This window comes from Typopeltis vanoorti, chromosome 10, assembly GCF_054136105.1.
Source record: "Typopeltis vanoorti isolate ZY-2024b chromosome 10, IOZ_Tvanoo_1.0, whole genome shotgun sequence".
Taxonomy (NCBI): Eukaryota; Metazoa; Arthropoda; class Arachnida; order Uropygi; family Thelyphonidae; genus Typopeltis; species Typopeltis vanoorti.
This window is the reverse complement of record NC_143558.1, coordinates 44,525,216-44,550,410: the sequence shown is the minus strand read 5'-3', so window position 1 is coordinate 44,550,410 and position 25,195 is coordinate 44,525,216. Positions and strand designations below refer to the sequence as shown.

Genomic DNA, 25,195 nt, shown 5'->3' with positions numbered 1-25,195 from the left:
ATTCAGGCAATCACAATCAAGGAAAAGAAGGAGTAGCCATAGTATTCAACACAAAATACGAGGCTAATCTTCTTGAATGGCAGTCAGTCTCAAATAGAGTAATGTGGGCAAATATGAGAATGGGGAACTGGACAATGAGACTTATTTGTGCCTATGGTCCCACAGAAGGTTCTACTAAGGTAGAAGTGGAGGAATTTTTTGAGGCTTTAGAAAAAACAACTGACACAATGAAAAAAGAAAAGTTGGTCCTTGTTGGGGATCTAAATAGCAGAGTAGGAAATGATTGAGACATACAAAAATATTTTGGGAAAATTTGGAGAAAAGAGCAAAGCTAATAATAATGGCAAATATCTGTTGGATTTCTGCTCAGGACATACATGGACTGGTTATTACTAACACCATGTTCCAACATAAAAATGTGCACAAATTCACATGGAGAGAAGAGGCTAGGAATAAGAAAAGTTTCATTGACTATGTTATTGTTGATAGTGATGTTTTCCCCATGGTGCAGGACACCAGAGTGTACAGAGGATTTGAAATTGGAAGTGATTACTATTTAGTCTTGAGCAGGATAAAATTTAATTTCATATTGAAAAGAATAACATGTAAGAAAGTTTTAAAGTGAATAAAAGTTGAGCAACTCTCAGATGTGAATTGTAGACTAAAATACACAAAGATTATTGAAGAAAAACTGAAAGAGTTTGAGAACAGGAATCAAACCTTGGAGATTCAGTGGCAAACTCTGAAGAAAACATTGATTGATTCAGATAGAGAGGCATGGTGGTGAGGTTGTCTGCAAGGATAAAAAAATCAGAACTCCTTGGTGGACACAGGAAGTTAAAGAGGCAGTGAAGGAAAAGAAGAAAGCATATCAAAAGTTCCTGAGAAATAAATCAGCTTGTTCTCTTAGAGAATACAGAAGCAAATGTAAGAAAGCTAAACACTGTGTAAAACTAGCTAAACAAAAGTCATGGGAGGACTTTGGCAAGAATATAGAAAATAAATATCAAGAAGGTGGCAAAACATTCTGGAGGTTGTTGAAGCTTAGGAATGGAGGAAAGAGTGCTGTAAAAGGAGTTAGAGATGATAAAGGTGACATGAAAATGGGAGAAAAAGATATCCTTGAGGTATGGAGTAATTACTTTAAAAAAACTGCTAGTAAAAAACTGCTGAATGAAACAAGCACAGTGGTAAAAAATACTGACAGGGCATGCAGTCAGGAATACATATCCATACTTGAAGTAGAAAAAGCCATCAAAGGCTTGAAATGTGGAAAGGCAGCAGGAGTAGATGATATTTGACCAGAAATGCTGAAGTATGGTGGTATAAGAGTCTTACAGTGGCTGCCCTGCATAGTTCAGAAGCCTAGACAGAGGGACGAATTCCCGATGATTGGAGTAGAGCTCTCATAGTACCCATATATAAAAAGGTCAAAAAAACTGAATGTGAGAATTACTGAGGTATTTCCCTACTGAGTGTTCCTGGCAAGATCTATGCAAGTATACTTGAGAAACAGTTGAGAAGAATTGTGGAAGAAAAGCTTGGTGAAGAACAAGTTGGATTCAGGCCAAATAGAGGCTGTCAGGATCAGATCTTCACTTTACGACAAATAGCTGAGAAAGCATGGGAATATAACAAAGATCTGTATTTAAGTTTTGTCGATTTGGAAAAGGCATATGACAAGATGCCAAGAGAGAAGCTATTCAATGCACTGCAGTTATATGGTGTCGATGGGGCATTATATCAAGCAATACTTATTCTTTATTTGAGTTGTAAGTCAGCAGTTAGAATTGAAGGAAGTACAGGAAGATGGTTTAATGTTAAATCTGGTGTGAGACAAGGATGTACATTATCTTCTGTGTTATTCATTTTCTATATGGATCACATTATGAAGGAAAGTGGTATTAAACATGATATCAAAATTGGAGATGTTAATATCAGCCCTTTGCTTTATGCGGACGATGTTATACTTCTAAATAAATCTGCTACAAGTCTACAAGATTCTCCGACTAAATTAAATAACTGTTATAATAGGTATGGTATGAAGGTCAGCAATAAAAAGACAATGAAAGTAGGTAGAATCATTGAAAATGTCAGCTGTGTGGTGAATGGAGAACCTGTGGAACAAGTAAAACACTTCAGCTACTTAGGCACGATTTTTAGTGAAGATGGTAAATTAAATATAGAAATAGACAACAGAATCAGCAAAGCTGGTATGGTGGGAAGTCAATTGAATAAATTCATATGGAATAAGAGAGAAATTAGTCGGAACACTAAATTAGCTGTATACAAGATAGTGTTCAAACCAGTTTTAACTTATGGATCTGAGAGCTGAGTCAGAAGTAAAACACTTGACCAAAGACTAGAGACCGCAGATATGAGAGTCCTGAGAAAGATTATAGGCGCAAACAGATAGCATCAATGGCAATATCATATTAAAAACGAGGAAATTAGGAAAGAACTTGACATTGTCAGCATCCAGGAATGTGTTAGCAGAGCTAATCTCAGGTGGTATGGTCACTTAAACAGAATGGGCGTGGAAAGAGTAGCAAAACAAGTGTTCTCTGCCAGGTTGGCAGTAAAACGACCCAGTGGAAGACCAAGATATAGGTGGAGTGATATGGTACAAAGTGCCTTAGACGATAGAAATATAAGATCTGATAATGTTGGAGTCTTGACAAGTAACAGACTGATTTGGAGAAAAATTGTAGATAGGAAGTTAGTATAGTTCGCCCACCGTTTGTAGGTCCCTGCTTCCCGTCTTTCCAAGAATAGTTGATTCATGCTGAAGGGGAGAAAGAAATGAAGGACGTCCGAATTGGTCGCCAACACGTGAAATCACTTGCTTTATAGGTAAAATTTTCCAACTGTTATACAAGCAACATAGTTAACTACAATAATCATAAAAGAGAAGTTAATTTTCTGACCAGTAATAATAAACAACTCATCCCACAATACGGACTGATTACCCTATTATCGGAATGGATTCTCCTTTTTCTGAGATGCGCAGAAGTGTCGAAGGTTCTCTAATCGGTGGGCGAACTATAATGATGTAATTTTTTTCATGTAGTACTATCATATCCTGTACACCCCTTGAGGTACATGGCAGGAATTTGATGATGATAACTTTCAGTTATCTTTTACCCCTGAAGATGTAAGTCAAATAACTTACGAAACTTGTCGGGTTTTATTTCTTTATTGTGCTTTTAGCTTAATAATAAAATAAAAAAAATGTGGTCCAATTACCAGAATATGCCTTATGAACTTCTAAACCACAGAAACCTTCACTTACAAAAAGTAATAGAGTTTATGCATCACAATATACACTGTATCTCCCTGCTTAATGTGACTTTTGTGATTGTTTTACCTTAGCCAGATTATCTATATCTACTTTATAACCTGAGGTGCAAATTCAAATCGAAGCATGCAATTGTTCATCAGTCAGTCGAGAAGAACATTTAGTTTTTCTAAAACTTAGCAAAAACATGCTTGTTCACAAATGTCTGTGCTTCGAAATGAGACTATCATCTTCTTTGCAATAATAATTAATCCTTCAAATTTTTTTGGCAAGCATCGATATAATTTTTGGATATTTTCTAACGAAAATGCATTCTTTAATGTTTCATTGTGTTATAATTCAAAACTTCCATTTGTAGTTGGTTTGATAAGTCATCAATGTCAACATTAATGCTATTTATGTCGATTTTATGGCTATTTCGATGCTATTTTTATGAAAATTTCACAAATCTTGTTGAAAATTCCATTTTTAAATCTTCAATGATAACAACAAAGTTTCCGTTTGTGTTTGTCATCCAACTGTAGATGCAGATTTGCAACATATATAGATTTTCTTCCATCATATGTTTCTTCAACAGACATAGTTTACCTTCAAAAGCTTTTATATCAGAAAACAGTTCTGCTAGTAATTTACCTTGGCCCTGCAGGTTCAAATTAAGTTCAAGGTACGCTGTAATATCTGCCATAAATGCAAGAGACATAATACATTTTTTATCAGATAGTTGTGTAACGTCCTTATACTCAACCGATTCATTATGAATACTTTGCTTCTAAAATATGTTTTGCTGAGCAATCAAAGAAGCTTCTAATTTATTGATGATTTTTTCTAAGTTCACAGTTCAAACCCTTGTATTGGCTTTCATGTTCATTCTCGTAACAGAGTCTGATATTATATTCTTTCATAACAGCAAGACTTCTATGACAAATAAGACAAAAGGGCTTACCCCAATTTTCAATAAAGAACTACTTGCCATTCCATTCATCATTAAATCTTCTTCCTTCATCTGCAATTTTACGTTTCTTGAACCCATTTTTGAAATTATTTTTAACAAATATATAAGACGGACCAAGGAACGCAACTGCAAAAGTGCGCCAAAATCTCGGTTGTCATTGCCTTTGTTATTCCCACTCATGATGATTGACACAGTTGACTCATGTCGCATTGCACCGATATCACGAAGTATCGGTATCAAATTATTTTAATTTATTATTCATATTATAAAATGTACTATTTAAATAATTCAACATACAGGCCACATGCCATGTAAGTAAAGTATGGTCAACCTTTTATGGGTTGCCAAAAATGCACGTTTGGGTCACATGCGGCCCACGCCGCCAACCCCTACTCTAAGGCATCAGCTGCATTTCTAAAAAAGTCAGCACATCAACAAATTTGCTAAACTTCTAAAAGACCTCTGCTGTCAAGCCTCAACAACTTCAAATGAACATTGCAATAAACTATCTTCCTTCACCCTCAAATCAGAAGTAATTGATGCACTATCTCTTGGCCCCAACTATAAAACTTCCTACAGAAGAAATTATGATTCAGATTAAACGTGGGATTCCCAGCTTTCCTGTTCACATTGCCAACAATATCAGACTGGATGTTGCCAATGTACTAATTCAAACAAAACTTCCAAAAAAAGTAACCTCTCCTATAAAGAATATGAAGCACTATTGGAAATTATGAAAAATAATACAAGAGTAATTATTAAATCTAAAAAAGGGAAATGCTACAGTAGTTCTAAGCTACTATGATAACCTACTATGATATATATTGTGGGGGGGGTCTAGAATTATATGGTTTTAGTTTATTAGTAACTTCAACAGGCCAGGAAGAGATCTTTTTAAGAAGTCTGTGAAGTGATCGGATCTGTCTATCAGTAAGTTCACAGTCTAAAGGACTGTCCTTTGTGATGTGTTTTTCATTTGGATGCATAACCTAGATGCTCTCAATATATTTTTAATACACCTAAACATTCAACATCCCAAGATCCAGTTCACGTTAGGAAAAGAAATGATAATTTTCTTTTCCCAGTGTGATAAAAATAATAATCCCTCCCCCCTCTCAATGAACTAATTAACTAGTTTGAATAACAGTGCCCACTCCAGTGAACTTGACCACCTTCACAAAACCTTCTTAGCCAATGGACACAATTCCTACCATATTCAAAAAAAAATATTAAAAGCCAAAACTAGGTTCAGACAAGTTCCTGCTGCCTAACAAGATAAGAAAAAAAAGAGTGCACGGAAGAGAAGAAAGAACAGGTCGGCTTTAAAAAAAAAGACCAAGGAGATGTGCCGATTTCTTCGGGGGTTGTAACCCCCGAAGAAATCGGCACATCTCTTGGTGCAAGGTCCCGAGAACGCGAAATAAAAAGGGACTGAGCCAAACATCGGGGTGGGCAGTTTTCAGCAGAGAACCAGAGGTGCAGTCATCAGCAGTTAGCGTTATCGGAGTCTGCAGTTAGAGGCAGAAGTTCCAGAAGTAGAATCGAGAGGACCAGACGTTACGGCGAACCCACGCCAGAGGAAAAGAATGGGAGTGACAAGAGAACAGCCGACATAAATGCCTGAGCTCTTTTTGAGTTCCGGAAAAATTGCAGTCCAAAAGCCACCAATGTCCTGACGAGACTCCCTCTGAAACAAGACTCTCCAGATGGAAGCCTAAGACCCGAGATGAAAGAAAAAGCATAGAGACCTTTGGAAGATTGTGTGGCACAGCCTCTGTAAGTTTGTTATATCTTCTGTTGTACATTACTTTTGTAATCTAGGAGATATGCTATAGATGGACTGATAAGAAATAGTAATAAAAAGTATCTATAAGAGAGTTCTCTGATTTGTTATTAATTGGAATATAACTTGTGAGATAACTTGGCATAGCTAGATAATCTCTTTGTGAGTAAATTAGTTCTGGTAATTTGATGTAATAAGCAAAGAAGTAATAGAATAATTATATTGTATGGTCATTTAGTGTTGAAAAGGGAAAGTTTGTTTCTTTAAGCTAAAAATCTAAAGGATAGGTAGAGAGAGTAACCTCCCTATCACTAATTTAATGTACTCATTAATGTAAATAAATGTGTTTTAATTATATGTCAATAAAGTGCCACCTGATCTTTTATTTTACAATGCACAGTTTCTAAAAATTGTGAGCGGGAAACAATTAAGACAATAAAAGTGCAGTTTAAGTACTTAAGAACCACGACGGTTTATGTAAACTTTGTTGAAGGAATTTACGCTAGTAAGAGAGAGATAAATCTACCGGTCGTTTTACTGAGTCTTATGCCGATATAGATATACTGGTGGCGCAGTCTCAATTAAATAAATTTTCCAGTGTTCATAGGCATACGACTAGTAAAATATGAAAGGTAGATAACGTAGCACACACCACAATAAGCAAGAAAGGTTACAAGAGAAAAAGCGTGCACTGCTAATTAGAATAAAGATATTACAATAGCGCGGTAATCAAGCAGGCTCATAAATAGCAATTAATAGCTACCGTTACAGTAGTGGTCCTAGCACTGAATTGTAGCAAACCACTAGTCACCAGCTTTTACCTGGCTTCTGCTCTTCCATATACCACTTTCTGATATCTGTTCCAACAGCCATGCCACCCTCTTCTTCTCATAACCAGTGTCATATCTATCCCCCATTTGTTTTAATTTACATAAGTTCCATGTGGTATTTGGCCATTCAGCATGATAGTAATTTGACATTGCCAAACTATTGGAAGTATTGATTAAATTTATTTTAATTAATATCAGTATACATTGTAATTTCCTTAAAAATACAGTCATGAATAACCAATGTATAAGCCTTACCACCAGGCAAAATGAAATAGCAAAGAAGTGGGGGAGATCACGACCACAGGTGTTGTAAATGGGATGACTTAAACTGTTAACTGCAAAATGTTTATATTTTTGTTTCTTCAAGAAAGAGAATAAGTGAATGTTTTATTATACCAGTGCTTGCTATAAGAATTATGTTTGTAACAACTTTTATAAATTGTTTAACTACTTAGCCTGAAGATTTATATTAAGTTAACCTTATAATTGATGAACACATCAGTTATATAATTACTTTAGTGAGTTAAACTAAATAACATCTTACCATATCTTTGTTGGTCCCTGTGAATAATACATCTCTACCAATAACCGGGCAGTAGGCTGAAATATACGTATAAAATTCATATACTTCTGTTGTTTTTTTTTGAGATATTTCACTTGAGAATAATGACTTTTCTCTTTGAATGTTGTACTGTTTTCTATTAGACTTTCAATAATTTGCTAAGGAATAAAAAATTTCAATTTTTAGCAATAATAACCATGAGTTGAATACATATAAATATATACATATATCAGTACACATATTCAGGGTGTGCACCTTGCACACCCACGGAATAGCACCAATATTATATTTTTACTTTTATTCCTGTTAAAGACAGTCCCCTAATTGTTTCCTGGCTTCATGTGATTCCTAAAATTAAACACAATATACTAATGCTTCATGAATAGGACACTTTTTGATGTGCAAACACTGCATACATTCGTGTTAATAGCCCAGGTGTGTGCGGTCACAAATATGGACGCCTTTGAGCCCTTTGAACAGCAATACAAATGGCACATCGGGTCAAATTCTTAACATTACAGTGGTTTTAAACCACCCAGAAGGCAAGGCAGGGTGTGCGCTGAATCAATAGCACCCAGAAATCAGTGGCTGTGACTGGTTATTGTGTCAACCAATTTAACTGAATGTTGTCATTTATCACGAGTTGCTGTTTTTGTTTTCTGAGTTTCATCTGTTTTGCATGAAGCATAAGCTGACACGTTTAGGACACTGATATAGACATGTTTTCAATATAGAATTTTCTATATATAATTTATAACTTTTTGCTCATATTTACAATGGGGAAACAGTGCTGATGATCTACTGAATGTCCCATTTTCTGCCAGAGCATTTGTGGATTGTATGATTGTCCTTCTCTTCCAAATCTGCTGAGAAAGCACAAAGATACAAAAACTGAGTATGAAATACTTCTCTATTTTGCAATACGATACAGTAGAATGGCTAACTGGATGTGAAGTGCAGTCAAGACTTCTTTTGTTGGCCTTGTTTATTATTCTTCAGAAAGAAAGGCATTTGGAATAAGTATGGATAGGATGATCTTATTTATTTAGCCACAGCAATGCAAAAACATGCACACTCCCAATCACATGTTCTGTCATTTTTAAATCTTAAGATGTTTGGAAAACAAAGAATTGACACTCTCATTGACAAACAAAGAAATATTGATATTACCTGTCATACATACATCCTACAATTAAGATGAGCACTGTTGCACTATGCACTCTTAAAACTTTCATATATCAATAAAAATGCAATCATACAGTCAAACTGACTTTAATTTTGTAATGCAGGTTGCATAAGCTACACGATAGCACACCCAACTGAAATGGGCAAGTGACACCACTGACACACACATATATACATACACATACATATGTTTAAAATAAAAGGAAGAATACAGATTTAAATAATTTAAATACATTCCAAAATTCTAAAAAAGTAGTCACATGTTAAGGTTATATTACTATTACGAGAGAGAGACCTCCAAGGAGTCAGGAACTCATCAAGGGAGACAGCAATACTACCCATAACAACTGTCATATAAATTAAAAATGCTAAGAAATTATATTCTTTGTTTAATCCATTCTCCAAGTGTAAGCAAACAATGTTTGCGCATGAAGTTCCTGCTACTTGTATATAGAGATTAATGCCTTCACATCAATTGCCTTAGTATCCCATAATGCTACTTTCAACAGTCTGTCATCCCTGTTCTTGAATTTATTCATACTACTTGCACACACAATTTCCAATGGTAATTAATTCCAATCATGTATCACTCTATGAGAAAAACATCTAGCTCTCACACCCTTTTTGATGGTATTCATTCTCAACTTCCAAGGATGCCCTCTAGTCCTTTCCCTACCCCTCATAAAATGAAAATTTTCATCTACTGAATGACTCTTTCAGAAGCATTCAAGTCTCAATCATATCAATCCCCATTCTCCTGTTTGCTGGTGTCTGCAGTCTACAAATTCTCGACTGGTGTTGAGTGTAAAGGGGTACAGTATTTTTAGAAAGTTCTCTCACAAATGCTCAATAAATTCAGTTTCATTCTTCTCATGAGAGTTTACTGCTACCCAATCAATGTTTGAATAATCTTTTGCACCCATTGTCCTTATTTAGTGATGCATTTCTTCCTCACTAGCAAATGTTCCACTTGGTCTGTAACCACACTCTACTATGTGTTTGATCTTGGCTTCAAACTCACTGTCACATGAAAAGCTGTTACTAGTATTGCAGTCACAGGTCTCAACACTACCAGGATTCAAGTCATCCAATATCATTAGCATCACACAGCTCCTCTCCTGTCTATCCTTCCTAAGGATACCGTACCCTTTATACTCGATACCAGCTAGTGTGTCTGCATTTGATAGCCAGGTCTCACTAATGCCTAAAATCTGAGGTCCCAAAGTATTGACCAAGGCAGCAAACTCTACCCTTTGTTTCTAATACTCCTAGAATTAGTGTATACATATAATAGGCTACCTGCATGCTTTTTGTATACTCTTGTCTGTAGTCTGTATGATGCAATTGGACAACTTGCAGATCTCTGTTCTTATCTAGTGTCTTATTTATGCAAACATCTTTACACATGCTTGATAGGTCTAAACTGGACAAAACAAAATCGTTCCCTCCTCATAATCATTTCCATGATAATACCCCTTCCCATCATTAACATAATTACATGACATTGTCGCTCTTACACACAGATTCTCACCATTCTGTTATGTCCTTACTTTTTCTTTTATTTCTTTTCTATATCTTACGCTGCTAGTCTTTATCTTTAATTTCATCTAATATATTACTTTATTCTTACTTATTTATCTCTATTCATCTAAGTCGCTTGATATAATGTTCTTTCTCCCCTTTTTTCTACTATATACCCTTAATAAAATATTTACTTATTAATATTTTCACAGCTATCTTAATTCTCTCACACATGCAAATAAAACGTTTATCTCCTACCAAGTATTCCTTCCATTAGTTCTTTGCAGTCTCATTGGCCTCTTTATATCTTATAGTTTATCTAATCACACAACAATCTAATAGAGTTCACCCGATAAGTATTAACAAAATTTATTTTTTTCACTGCGCCAGCTAATACCTTGGACAGACGGAATTCTTACCCAGGACAACCCTCTCAGAGTGATACATGAAAATTAGATCGAATTTAATCTTGGCCCTCCATTTTCTTATTTCTTCCTCACAGTCGTGGCTCGCTTTAGGAGTTTATATACAAGGGTTTAACCTGCTTAGTTCGTTAGCATTTTATGAGCGGTTGTTTTGAATTCATAAAACAAAAGCAGATCAGGCAGGTACTTGAATGAAACATTTTAATAAGCTTGAGGAATTATGCAAATATACATTATAGACATATTATTAGGAATGCTCTCAAGGTAAATCAAAGGCTCAAATTTTAATACACTAGACACGCATACAAACTTGCATTGACCACTATTACAAGCATCTTCAGCATAAATTCATAGGCTAATATCATACCATCCTAATACACGTGGTCATAAATTAACACAATAACATACTCCATACATTAAGTTTAGCTTGTTCAGAGATATTCTCAGCCTCGTAGGGCAAACAAATCTTAACACAATCTTGGCCCGTACTAAGTCATAGGCTATTCTTACAGTTCCTTAATTTTAGTCCATTACAAAATACTCTCTTAGGGGATCACACTCTTCTATAGCTGGAAATATGAATTCAAAGGTCTACCTTACCATCTCTGATCTTAATTTCCTTGACCTTCTTCCTGCCTTGTCTGGTTGTCAAGGCCTTCTGTTTTAGTTTCCTATGAGGATATCTCCAGTCGGACCGTACGAGTGGAATCTCAGCGGGAAAGATTGGAGGTGGCACGGTAACATCGCCTTGACCGGACGGCATCCACTTGGTTCCTCCGTCGCACGACAACGCACAGCCATCCTAGTCCAAGGATATAGCCTGGCCCATTCCTAACGTTGCGACAGATGAACCAAATGCCCTCCACAACTAGCCAGGAACTTCTCCGATGGCAAACTCGACCACTGTCTGCCAGATCTGGAACCAGGAATCCAAGAAAAAAGGCCTGGAATCGTGCTTGCATGGCCTTTTTGTTTAATTTTCTCCTCTCGGTATTTCTCGATCTTCGTGATGCGCGCCAACACGGTCACATGTGTTTACGTCAATCTCCTTAGCTCCCTCTATTTAGTCGCACGTGTACCTGATTTCTCTTCCTGGAAGGCGCTTTGGTTTTTCTTTCCAGTACTTCTTTCTCTCCCTTCTTATGCATAATACAGGACGGCAAAGGTGACCCTTGAACTCTGACTCACAGGCTTAGCTATTTTAGTACAAGAGACAGGGTTCTTAAGTGGATTTGCCAACTTACACTGATCTTTACATCTGGCCCTCACTTAATACAGATTATTTTTAACAGCTCTTTATACAATTTTATACTATTCCTAAATTTTAAATTGATTTGCATTTACAAACTGCTTACACTTATTCTGTTGCCAACGTTCCATATTCTCTGCTTAAGTTGTATTAAAGTTGTGACCTGAATATTTTACAATAAACATTTCTTAGCCTTTTCAAGACAAAACAATTCCTCCCATCATAATTTAGTTTCCCTGACTCTCTGTACTAAGTCTCATACCAATTAATAATTTTTGAAGACTCCTGATTCCAAATGCATTCATATAAGAGGCCATCCCTCTTATATAAATCCATTCTTTCCTCAAACTCACTCCACACATTCAAAAACTTGTATCCATTCCTTCTACAAAAATAATATATAAGATAGGACAACTTTGCTCTCTTAACATTTACTATATATACCAAGTATAGTACACCAAATTCAGTCTGGTCAAAATACAATTATCATTATGATTCCACATCATTCTGCTAATATATTGGCAATAAAAATTACACAGCTGAAACTAAATCTGAGTTGTAAGAACAAATTTTAGTAGACATTGTGAAATTCAAATTTCATTAAAAATTTCTTCAGCCATAAAACAAAGAGATACAAAATATTATTATTCTCCATCACACCAGGATATTTTCTGTCACTGTAAATGGTCCAACAGAAACAAAATCTGAGCAGCAAAGATTTGAAAATATCTTACATGTCATTCAATAACATCTGTCTAGAGAAAGCAAGAATAGCAAAAAGATAGATGGATTGATAAAACAAATCTTACACGTGTGAAATGCATCTAAAAATAGAAACACTTGATACTTAGGACTGCCTTAGAAACCAAAAAAGTAAAACTTATTCAAATGAGATCTAACAAATAATAAACTATTTAAATTGTACATGTTTTTGGTCATAAAATGTTACAAAATATAAGACATCGTTTAATTGACCATATATTTAAAACGTACTTCTGTTCGTACAAACTGCCTACCGGTTTCGCTAGTAACTGACTAGCTTTCTCAAGGCTTGCGCAGTACAAAAAATGGTAAATGCAAAAAGGTTTAAGAATACAAAGAACCATTAGTACCTGTTAGGTAGCTAAGGTAACATGTTCTCGTGACATATCTACTCAGTATCATGAATACGCGTTACATGCAAATGCGTAATATGATTATTCACATACTGTAGCTCTGTTGAACTGAGTGAATTAATTAAATTTTTCCAAGTATCTTTCAGTATGGCACCCTGATTTCTGTTTAGGTTACTGCCCGTACGAGTACAACTGCTGCTTCTTTAAATACTCGATGTCTGTAATCCTCGTCTATGTAGGGCATGGAGCTGTTATTCCAGTCTATAGTGTGGTTCGAAGTTGAAAAGTGATGTGCCAACCAGGAGGTGATCATTCTGTTGTGATTAACATTCTAAGTTGTCCTTCCATATGATGAAGATATCATCCACATATCTCCACCATATAGAAGGTTTAGGAGTAATGCTGGTAAAGATTTCATCTTCAAATTTCTCCATGAAAAGTCTGCACATGGTGGCGACAGAGGGCTACCCATGGCTAGGCCTTCTAATTGTTTGTAAAGCTTGTTGTTAACTAACAACTTAGAAAACCTACATATGATTGTTAATAGAATCAATGCACTCCACAATAAAATAAAATTTACTCTATAAGTAGAAAATAACAAACAGCTACACTTCTTGGACTTACTAGTAAAAAGACAAGGTAACAGTATCAAACTGTCAATTTACAAAAAACCAACGGACACCGGACGATATCTACATTACTCTTCAAACCATCATAGGTCACAGAAACATAGCATCATCCACATGTTGAGAAATCGAGCTAGAAAATTTATCTCTGACGAGGAAGAAGTTCAAGCAGAGCTGTCTCAAATAGCTACAACACTATCACAAAATGGTTATCCTCGAAACATCATCAACAAATTTCTATACAAAGATAACCAACAACAAAGAACAATCTCCCAGCAAATTTCAACAGCAGTCATCCCCTTTATAGGTTCAACTTCCACAAAAATTGCGAGATTGTTAAAGACCCATAACATCAGGGTTGTATTTAAACCAACAAATAACTTAAGACAGTTTCTAAGATCTCCCAAAGACAGCGTTCCATTTTATAAATATCCAGGTGTGTATAATATTCCTTGCACGTGCGGTCTTTCCTACATTGGACAGACTTCTTGTTAATCACAACAGAACGATCACCTCTGGATTGGCACATCACTTTTCAACTTTGAACCACACTATAGACTGGAATAACAGCTCCATGCCCTGCGTAGACGAGGATTACAGACATTGAGTATTTAAAGAAGCAGCAGTTGTACTATGTACGGGCAGTAACTAAACAGAAATCAGGGTGCCATACTGAAAGATACTTGGAAAAATTTAATTAATTCACTCAGTTCAACAGAGCTACAGTATGTGAATAATCATATTACGCATTTGCATGTAATGCGTATTCATGATACTGAGTAGATATGTCACGAGAACATGTTACCTTAGCTACCTAACAGGTACTAACGGTTCTTTGTATTCTTAAACCTTTTTGCATTTACCATTTTTTGTACTGTGCAAGCCTTGAGAAAGCTACTCAGTTACTAGCGAAACTGGTAGGCAATTTGTACGAACAGAAGTACATTTTAAATATATGGTCAATTAAACAATAAGACTTATATTTTGAAATAATAAACTAATTAGATTTTTTAAAAAATGAAAAAAAAAGTTAACAGAAAACAAATAATGTCATCTTGATGAATTCTGAAACATTTTCCAGAAAATGATGGCAATAATGATACAGTAACTATTATTATTATTATGAATGTACCTCCAAAGAGTCAAGCAGCCACCAATCACAGCTCTCTTTGAAAACATTTACACATACACACACAACATCCGTAGCCCATTCTAAACACCCCCTCATCCCCACAAGAACTGGACCTCATGTGCTTCCTAATAACATCCCTACATAGCCTCCAGGAATGACCCCAAGTTCTAAAAAATATTAAATTACTTTGTAATAAAAGACAAGTTTACTTCTTTCTCTTTCCTCCCACAAGGGAATAATAATAATACAGTGGTTTTATCATCATCATCATCAAATTCCTGGCATGTATCCTCAAGGGGTGTACAGGATATGAAAGCACTACATAAAAAATTTACAACTTTACTAACTTCCTATCTACAATTTTCCTCCAAATCAGTCTGTTACTTGTCAAGACTCCAATATTATCATTATCAGATCTTATATTTTTATCGTCTAAGGCACATTGTATCATATCAATCCACCTATATCTTGGTCTTCCTCTGGGTCGTTTTCCTGCCAACCTGGCAGAGATCACTTGTTTTGCTAATCTTTCCTCGCCCATTCTGTTTAAGTGTGACCATACCACTTGAGATTAGCTCTGCCAACGCATTCCTGGATGCCGACAATGTCAAGTTCTTTCCTAATATCCTCGTTTTTAATATGATATTGACATTGATGCCATCTGTTCACACCTCTAATCTTACTCAGGACTCTCATATCTGTGGTCTCTAGTCTCTGGTCAAGTGTTTTACTTCTGACCCAGCTCTCAGATCCATAAGTTAAAACTGGTTTGAACACTGTCTTGTATACAGCTAATTTAGTGTTACGACTAATTTCTCTCTTATTCCATATGAATTTATTCAATTGACTTCCTACCATACCAGCTTTGTTAATTCTGTTGTCTATTTCCATATTTAATTTATCATCTTCAGTTAAAATCGTGCCTAAGTAGCTGAAATGTTTTACTTGTTCCACAGGTTCCCCATTCACACACAGTTGACATTTTCAACAATTCTACCTATTTTCATTGTCTTTGTCTTTTTAATGCTGACCTTCGTACCATATCTATTACAACAGTTATTCAATTTAGTCAGAGAATCTTGCAGACTTGTAGCGGATTTATTTAGAAGTATAACATCATCCACATAAAGCAAAGAGCTGACATTAACATCTCTAATTCTGTATCATGTTTAATACCACTTTCCTTCATAATGTGATCCATATAGATAATGAATAACAGAGGGGATAATGTACATCCTTGTCTCACACCAGATTCAACATTAAACCATCTTTCTGTACTTCCTTCAATTCTAACTGCCGACTTACAACTCAAATACAGACCTGTAGCGTATTGAATAGCCTCTCTCTTGGCACCTTGTCATATGCCTTTTCCAGATCGACTAAACTTAAATACAGATCTTTGTTATATTCCCATGCTTTCTCAACTATTTGTCATAAAGTGAAGATCTGATCCTGACAGCCTCTATTTGGCCTGAATCCAGCTTGTTCTTCACCAAGCTTTTCTTCCACTTCATGGATGAAAGAACATATTAAAGCAATGCTATAACCATGCATTTGAGGATTCCAAAAGAAGCAACATCTAAAGCAGAAAAATTAGTCTCATGCACACACACACACAAGGCTTTTCTAATCAGAAAATATGAATAAAATAATGAGCAGTAAAGTATGATCATTCAAATAAGAAAAAAAAAAAGCTTTTGTAATCAAAAAAATGTGAATGAAATAATAAACAATAAAGCATGATCATTCGAATCAGAAAAAAAAAAAAAAAAAAATCAATGCTATTATTATTGGTGATTTACTTATTCATAAATGCATAAAAGTTATCCCTCTAATTATTATTACTAGTATGGTAGGTAGCCCATCACCATGCAATGGCTATAATAAAGGGTAAGAAAATTTTTCTTGCTGATGCAACTCGAAACAATGCATGCTGGGAATGTTTGTCTTTTTGTCTTTCCCTTGGGTTATATAATTGGTTTATGTATACAGTTTTGTTTGTTATCTTGTTTACAAATAATTATTCTGTATGTCTGCAATATCATTCAACAGCTAAGTAATACACAAGATCAAAGTTACTAGTGAGCCACCAGTGATTTTAAATACACTCATGGGCTATTAATCCCACCCATTGAACATAATTTGATATGTATAACTTCTTTTTTTGAAAGCTATAGTATTAATTATACTTATAGTCATGTAATCGAATCCTAGTATCAATCATTACTTTATAATCAAAAAGTAGGAGAAAATTGAAATTACTACTACCTATAAGTAACTTTTACTTGGTACACTCCGTACAGAACAATATTACAAATTATCATTGCACACAATCTAGCAACAAAAACATGTTTAAAATGACTTGACTTTAAATATATATATTTTAAAATTAAATTTAAACTGGAATGAGTTTATAATCAAATGAAATTTTTTTAAAACTTTTATTAATGGCAATTAGCCTTGAATTTCAAAAAATTACATTACCATGTTTAACAGCTCTTATCACAATGTTCCTATTAAGTACTCTCTGATCATTGTACTGGATTTTTCTTATTTCTCACCAAAAGCTTCAAACCATTGCTGTTTGGCCTAATAGAAGGCACAACAGGCTATGAATTAGAATTCTACTAAACACGTATTTTTTTTTTTTTTTAAATATTAGACCCATACACAGGAAGTTGGTTGGTGAACCTATAGTACATCAGTACCGTGTATGGGTTGGGAAAGGACGAATTTGTTTACATTTAATTTGAATGACTTTAAATTGTATTCCTTGGAAAACACAGCAGGTGGGAGACTGTTCCATAGTGCAGCAGTTACAGCGATGAAGGAAGAGGAAAAGAAATTTGTTCTGTTTGTTTCTAGGTGTATTGTGAAGGGATGTTGTGCAGCAGCTGCATGTGTTCCAATGAGTTTAGTACTGAGTGGAGGAATTATTGATGTTATTTCAGATGAGCATTTCCTATGAAATTGTAGAATATACACACTGCAGAGACCATACGTCTGTGTGAAAGTGGGGGGGGGGGGGGGGAGTTGGTAAGGGATGGATCATTGATAAGTCTAATTGCTCTCCTCTGTATCAAGTCGAGCATTTTGAGAGAGCTTTTGGGGGCCCCACCTCATATGTGGGAGCAGTATTCAATAGTTGGGCAGATTTATGACTTGTATAATGTTAATAACTGTTCGGGGGTGAAGTAACATCTTGAGCGAAAGAGAAATCCTAGTTTTTTTTGAGGCTGAGGATGCAATGTTTGAGATATGTTTGTGCCAGGAGAGGTTTGATGTGAGGGTGATTCCAAGGAGCGAGGTCTCAAACTGTCTGGAAATTTGGGTATTGTCAAAAGGATACCAGGAAAAAATGGTACTTTTTTTATGTTTAGTAGAATTCTAATGTTTGTCTTTAGGCAGACCATTGCAGAAGTCACTCTGCTTATTAAAAACCCTAAGTGGCTTGAAAAATACATTTGGTCTCTAGTGCAAGATTCTGATGTTATGCTATGAATTTATATCAAGGATCAAATTATCATTAAAAAAAAATAACTCTTGTTCTCACTGACACTATAATAATTTCACTCAATTATACTATTTTTAAAAATGCATTATAAGGTGATGTTTTTATTGATGGAAGAAATAAATTATTCTCAAAATAAAATGTTCTGTTAAAGGTGGACCCCAAAATTTGTTTTCATGGGATATCTAAGTAATGCATGTTTACCAAATCTGAAATCAAAACAGTAAGAAATGGTAAAGATACAGAGGATCACATGTAGTGACAGAATTAGCATTTGATAATATTAGAATTTTATATTAGTATAGATTACCTGTCCAGAAACTCCTTCTGCTTTAAATTCTTCTATATCCTCTTTTGTCAACTTTTGAGATTTTCCATCATCTACTAAGGATCTGTTATCTCTAATTTCTGTACTATCTTCTGTAATAATAAACAAAGAAAAATTATCACACAAAATGAAATGTCCTTTTACCCACAGACTGTAGTGATGTGCTAAAGATTTTGCAACCTTTCATACATTGTTGGTCTGATATATATATATATATATATATATATATATATATACACACACACATATATAAAATTAAATAGAAGGTATACTCGGTTTGATAACATATTAAAATTTATTTAATGACTAAAAACCGAGGTTTTGAGTAAAAAACTTTATTAATACACATGACTAGTTTCGTCTGAGAACAGATTTCATCAGGTGTAAGCAAAATGGACATAAAAAATATCAGAGAAAACCGTACGAATACTGGATTTCTACACAGCAGAACGTATAAAACAACAGAGGCTAACATTTAAATGGAAGAAAGAACTCTGGCTGTAGCAACATGACCATACGTGTGTTAGGTCTCATGATCGCCAGTATTGAATGGCAGAGCCGTGAGTCTGGCAAACTACAGCTCAGGTTGCTATTGATATGGATGGGATTAAGAACGATTTCTTTATATTCTAGAATCCGTCTCTCTAATTCGTCATAAGATCTATGAGCGTTGTTAGTTAAATGCCAGCATATTTGATGTTGTAGGCCTTCTTCATTACAGTTTGCCGAAAATAATATATGGCTAGACAAGGCACTGGCCCGAGTTCTATTGTAGAAAATGTCTCTTTTATGCTCTTCTAGATGGAGTTCAATGGATTTTTCTGTTTGACCGTAGTACAGTTTGCTGCAATTGTAGAGGACTCTGTAGATACCAAAATATTGGAGATTACTGTCTCTCCTTTGGACAGCTTAAGATTGAGAGGAGTTTTGGTAAAGTAATGTAAAAAAAGTCTAGATATTATATTTCCTTAAAATTTTTTCTAAAACTGGGGATAAAGAGCTAATATAAGGTAAAGAAATGCAGCCTTTGGAATTAGTTGTATCTTCATTGTGTTGTTGATGGTGACGGTTAAACAGTATTCTATTTATAATGCTCCTAGAGTATCCATTGTTTTTGAAAGTATTCTGAAGGTGTCTGAGTTCATTTTGAAGCTCTTGTTCATCTGACAACAAAGATCTTGCTCGGTGACTAAGAGTTGAGATGATGTCGAACTTCTGTGGTAGATAATGGTGTGAGTCAGCATGAACTTATATAAGTATCCTAATGAAAGTACAGCCTTGACTAAAATATTGTAAGTTATACTATGAAGTATTACCAGAAAAGCATTTATTTAAGGTGAATTTAAAAATATACTATTTCCATATCCTAAATTGTTCTGTCACATATACTATCTTTTATTCATCCTTATTATATCTACTAATCCCATATGTATATCATAATAATGAAAAAGATACATGGCCAATGCAGAATAATTTTTAAATAAAATACTATATTCTCAATAAGTGATATCATCTGGTGTACAAAACTATCATACAATACAGTGTCCAACCAGATGTATTTATGTGCATGCAAGTCAATCTCTCTTAATTAATCAGATTCATGAAGACAAAAAAATTATATTTCATTAAGCAATATATTACTACAATTCCTGTTTAGCTATCTACAGTTTTATCTCCTCAGATTTTATATGGTTTACAGAATATTCTTTGAATCTGTACAAAGAATTTTTATAATCAAGAAATGCCATATCCATAAATTTCAGTTATTGATCAACAAAAAAGATTATCCTCTAGGACCTATATCGACCTTAAGAAAACTGTAATTCAGGCTCTATTGTTGCTTAAACATGACAACAATATAATTATAACAAGATCTGATAAAAGACATACTGTAAAGATCCAGAATAAAAATGATTTAGCATCCTGAAATAATATTTTCAAGATGCTAAATATTGCATATTGCATGATGCCGGCCTTGTTGGCCGAGTGGTTAGCATATTCGCTCTCCAGGCTGTGGGTTCGAATCCCATATTAGGCATGGATGTTTGCGATTGTCTTTAAAAATACTAGCAGTGGTGGTGGACAGTAGATGATGGTAGTTGCGGTGGGCTGTAGTTGGTGGATTAACAGACTATACATAAGTACATTTACAAGAGCACCAAGAATATATCCAGTTCTGCAATTCTGATAAATCACATTTTGTCAATCATGCCATTTCTACCAGTCACAGGGTACAATGGAAAAAGCTAAAATGTTACATGAAAGCTGTGTACGATCACTTCCCAAAACTTTCCCAGATTTGGGAAGTGATCCTATTTAATACCCCCCATACTACGTTGAATATTATTTTATTTTTTTTTTAACAATTTAATTTCATTGCCATTTTCTTTGAATTCTAATTGTTACAGATTGATCTCTCTACCTGTTTTTAATACATACTGTAACACAAGCTGTAATTTTCAACTGTTACTCTATTTTCTCTTTACTGTAAGTACTTATAATGATCCTGAAACAAACCAAAAATTCTTGTCATTGAACAATTTATTCTCAACATAACTGAATTAGTTTTTGTCATATCTACTACTTATATATATAGACATTTCAATACAAGTCTTAGGAAAGATATTTACAATTACATACCAGTCTATATATCTGTAATTGTAGTTAATGTATTAGAGAAATTGATTAAGAATGAGATACTTGTTTGAACTGAAAGACTGTATTCTTGACAATGATCAGCATGGAATGGTGAAGGGTAAGTCATGCTTTAGCAATCTACTTGCATTTTAAGATAAGTGATGAATGTACTGGATAAGGGAATTCACATAATAGTGACATTCTTGGATCTAGAGAAGCCACACTTGATAGACTGGCAAATAACAAGTTGGTGTATAAGCTGAGGATGATGGCAATGGATAAGAGATTGGTGAAATTTTTAGAAGATTGGTTCTCTTAGTAATACCAAGAAGCACTCCAGAAAAGAATGGTAACCGGTAGTGTCCCACATAGTTCTGTTCTTAGGCACTACTGTTTTCTTTTCTTGATAATGATAATTCATGTGGATTGATATGGAAAATGCAGTTGTTTTCTGAAGGTGCAATTGAAAAAGTTATCATACTGATGTCAATGCCCTTCAGGAAAATTTAAACAGACTTTTACCTTGAAAAAACGATAGATTCAAGTTGCAATTTTAATGCCATTTTTTTTCTCTACAGTGCAGAGAACGTACATCTATGGCTGTATTGGAACTGTGCTTCAGGAGGTGAACAAGATTTGAGAAATTTACGTTTTCCTAATGCACAAATAACTACCCTGAAAAGCAGAACACTGATAAGTAGAGATAAGAATGGGTCACATCACATGGACTGTGCTTAAATTTGGTCATCTAGTTCCACAGTGATGTTAAAACTCTGGAAAGGGTCCAGAGAGAAGCAACTAAGGCAAAATCAGGAGTGAGGCAATATCCTCTCCCTATAATCTTGGTTATGGAGAGAAGCCGAGGAAATGTAAATTATAGAGGTCAGTGGATAGGTGGAAAAGAGGTAATAAAATAAAAACAGAAGTTGAAAAGAGGCTTTTACCAGATTAATACAGAAAGGATTATAAACTGAAAAGGTGAGGAGGGAGGGAGTGAGAATGAGAAAATGTCACTGGAAGTTTTGCAATGTATTATGAAGAGGTGAGCAAGGAGTGGATTTTTTACATGAAGAGTGCTGTTTGTGGGTGGGGGGGAGATACATTACCAGAATATGTTCTGAATACTAGGAGTGTCAAAGAATTTAAGATTCAATATAACAGATATGTTCCTCTTCGAGTGGGCCTCCCAATGAATTTGTTAACTGCACTGAGGTGTGTAACAATAATAATAATAAATAAAACTTACCTATTTCCATGACAGAAACTTCACTGAAAGAGTATGCAGCTGTAATATAATGGATATGTTTCCCTTTAATTTCAAATGCTGATCCATATGGTTTTCCAACTGCGCCATTAAGAAATAATTTCTGCTTATTGAGGAATACAGGTCTGTAAACAAATTAAAAGAAATATGATGACAATACCAAATATTATTTTACATTTTCTTACCACAGAAAATTCAGATCAATTATTAGGGATATATAAAATTATATATAAAGGCTATTTATTGAAAATTGAATTAGGCTGAAGACAGTTGTTCATGAACAGTTTTGAAAAAATCAAAGTAACACATATTCAGACAAAATGTGCAACAAATGCTGCATACAGCAAATATCATATAGTGATTTAATATCAGTATGGCAAAAAAAAAAAAGTATTAAATAACTACAATACATGCTATGGAGTAAACGGCTTTATTAACAAAGAAATATACATCTACACACGATGATATGTACAGTAGATTACATGCTCGTAATGAGCACCTTATCTTTCAAGACAGGTTTCATAGTGCGTGTGAAGGTTCTCTGTCATCTTAGAGAACAAGGGTTGGGCCATATGCTGGACATATTGTATAATTTTATTCCTTAGTTCATCAAGGTTTGACAGCAGGTCATGATGTAATGCCCATTCCTTCAACATACTCCGGATCTCGCATCAAGTGATGTGAGATCAGGAGAATGTGAAGGGTATGGGAATTCCATGAACCTTGAAATGAGTCTCCTGGGGAAGTGTTCTGATAAATAGGCTCTAGAACCATGTAATGTGTGACATATTGCTCTCCGTCCTATTGGAATACCAGTGCACAAAATGGAATGTTTTTTGCATGACACATCCTAAATCCTGGGTGAACACAACAACCATTATTGTTGTAGCATTCACTATTCAAGGTCATGATTACACAACCCTCTTCAATGAAGTAGGGCTCAATTATGCCATGGTCAGAAACTGCACACCAGCAGTGACCTTCTTACTGTGAAGATATTTCTCTTGAACAAATTCAGGTCTTGTGAAAACAAGAAACCTGTAGGTTCGCCTGTTTGCATGACTGCTTAGATGGAAACGCACTTTATCTGAGAACCAGATATTATGAAGGAAGGATGAATCTTCACAGACATTGGCCAGCAAGCATGCAGAGTATTCCCACCATGCAGCATAATCCATTGTTAACCACTGACCCACCTGAATGACGTATGAACCACCTCAGTATCTCAAGTTTTACCACTGTTCGGTGTTGACTATGTTTCAGAGACTGTAACACTTACTCCAGCATATGCCCATGATTATCATTTGTTTATAGTTCATGGTCTCCCTGAATGCCCTTTGCACTGTGGCAGAACACTCCAGGTACATCGGAACCTCTTGATAAAAGCAATGATGACACTATTGCTTGGGATACGCTTATGGAAACGACGAACAACAAACATGTTATTGGCTAGGACCATTTGATCTACCAACTCCGTATGAATGAAAATAATGCTCAACAATAAACATCAACACCATTGCTACAACTAAATGTAATGCCGTAGCCTCTATACGTGCTCTTCTATTAATGTGCATACAGTCAAACGGCATATCTCATAGTGTGTGTGTATTGAAGGGGATGTCAAACTTCAGTACTGTTTTTTCTGCCATACCCTATTTCCACATGCTTTACAACAAAGTAATAAATATGTTTAAATATTTGAACATAACCTCCATGAATTTTTTGACGAAGTACAAAATGAAACACATATACATATATTATGATATTATAAACAATGAATTTTACTGAATATAGTAACTTTCAGTTCCATTGTGAAGTGGATTTTAGGGTGTTGGCTAATTAAATAATTAAAAATGTATCTAATGTGCCCAGACCATGTGGCCAAATAGTTAATTCACTAATCTCATGGCTTCCTGATGGTTCATTATCTTTTTTCTGTTTATAGAAAACCAACACATACAGGAAGATATGCACAACATTCACACCATCATTTAGCCAAACAACATGGTATCCTAAAAACACTAATTCACAGAGCTAGAGCTATCAGTTCCAATGACTATGCTCCTATCACTGAACTCACTTGCATCACAATCTCTTAGCCAATGGCTATAATCCCAATAGAATAGAAAAAAATACTAAATGCTTCCCATAAATCTCTCCATTGCTTATTACACAAGACTACAGCAAAACTTACCATCCCATACATTCAAAGCACATCCAAAAAGACAGAGTGTTTAATATCAGCTATGCACCACATTTAAACCTTATGTCAAATTGGCAACTCCCATCCATTCACCTAAAGACAAACTCTCTTTCTCTCTTCTTTATCACATCCAGGAATATAAACGTTCTTGTAAACTGGCTTACTATGGACAGACTGTTGATATCTGCCTTAGAGAACATAAAAAATAAATTCAGCACTATCGTTATGGTAAGTTGGGTCTAGAAGACCATGCCTTGGATACCCATTCACACAGGATCAAATGGAAGAAAACAAAAGTGCTATACAGCAGTCATAAGTCAGAGAGACTGCTTTTGGAATCAGTAGTAGCTTTAAGACCTACTCAAAACCTCAACAAGTATGGCTATATCAAATTAATACTTGTTTTCTTTCACTTTATCCAACAATAGATGGTGCCAATTAGGTGCTTAGTTCCTTGTGTGTTGTCCATTATAATTTTTTTTTTTAAACTAGTCCCACTGTTATACCAAACTGTTGTTTCATACACTGTGACAAACTGTTCTTGTGCTCTGAACATGCTGGATATAATACCAGC

General features: G+C 35.0%; 1 protein-coding gene across 2 annotated transcripts in view; it reads right to left on the bottom strand.

The window, feature by feature from the left end:
* Positions 1-25,195, bottom strand: part of Trmt6 (tRNA methyltransferase 6 non-catalytic subunit) — a 121,988-nt gene that overhangs the window by 82,794 nt on the left and 13,999 nt on the right. For both annotated transcript variants that reach the window (XM_090399789.1, XM_090399790.1), the window contains exons 2-4: positions 22,401-22,543; positions 18,500-18,609; positions 7,408-7,583 (exon numbers count right to left, since the gene is read on the bottom strand). In XM_090399789.1, coding sequence (XP_090255915.1) covers positions 7,408-7,583; positions 18,500-18,609; positions 22,401-22,543 — 429 coding nt within the window. The remainder of the gene's footprint in view (positions 1-7,407; positions 7,584-18,499; positions 18,610-22,400; positions 22,544-25,195) is intronic.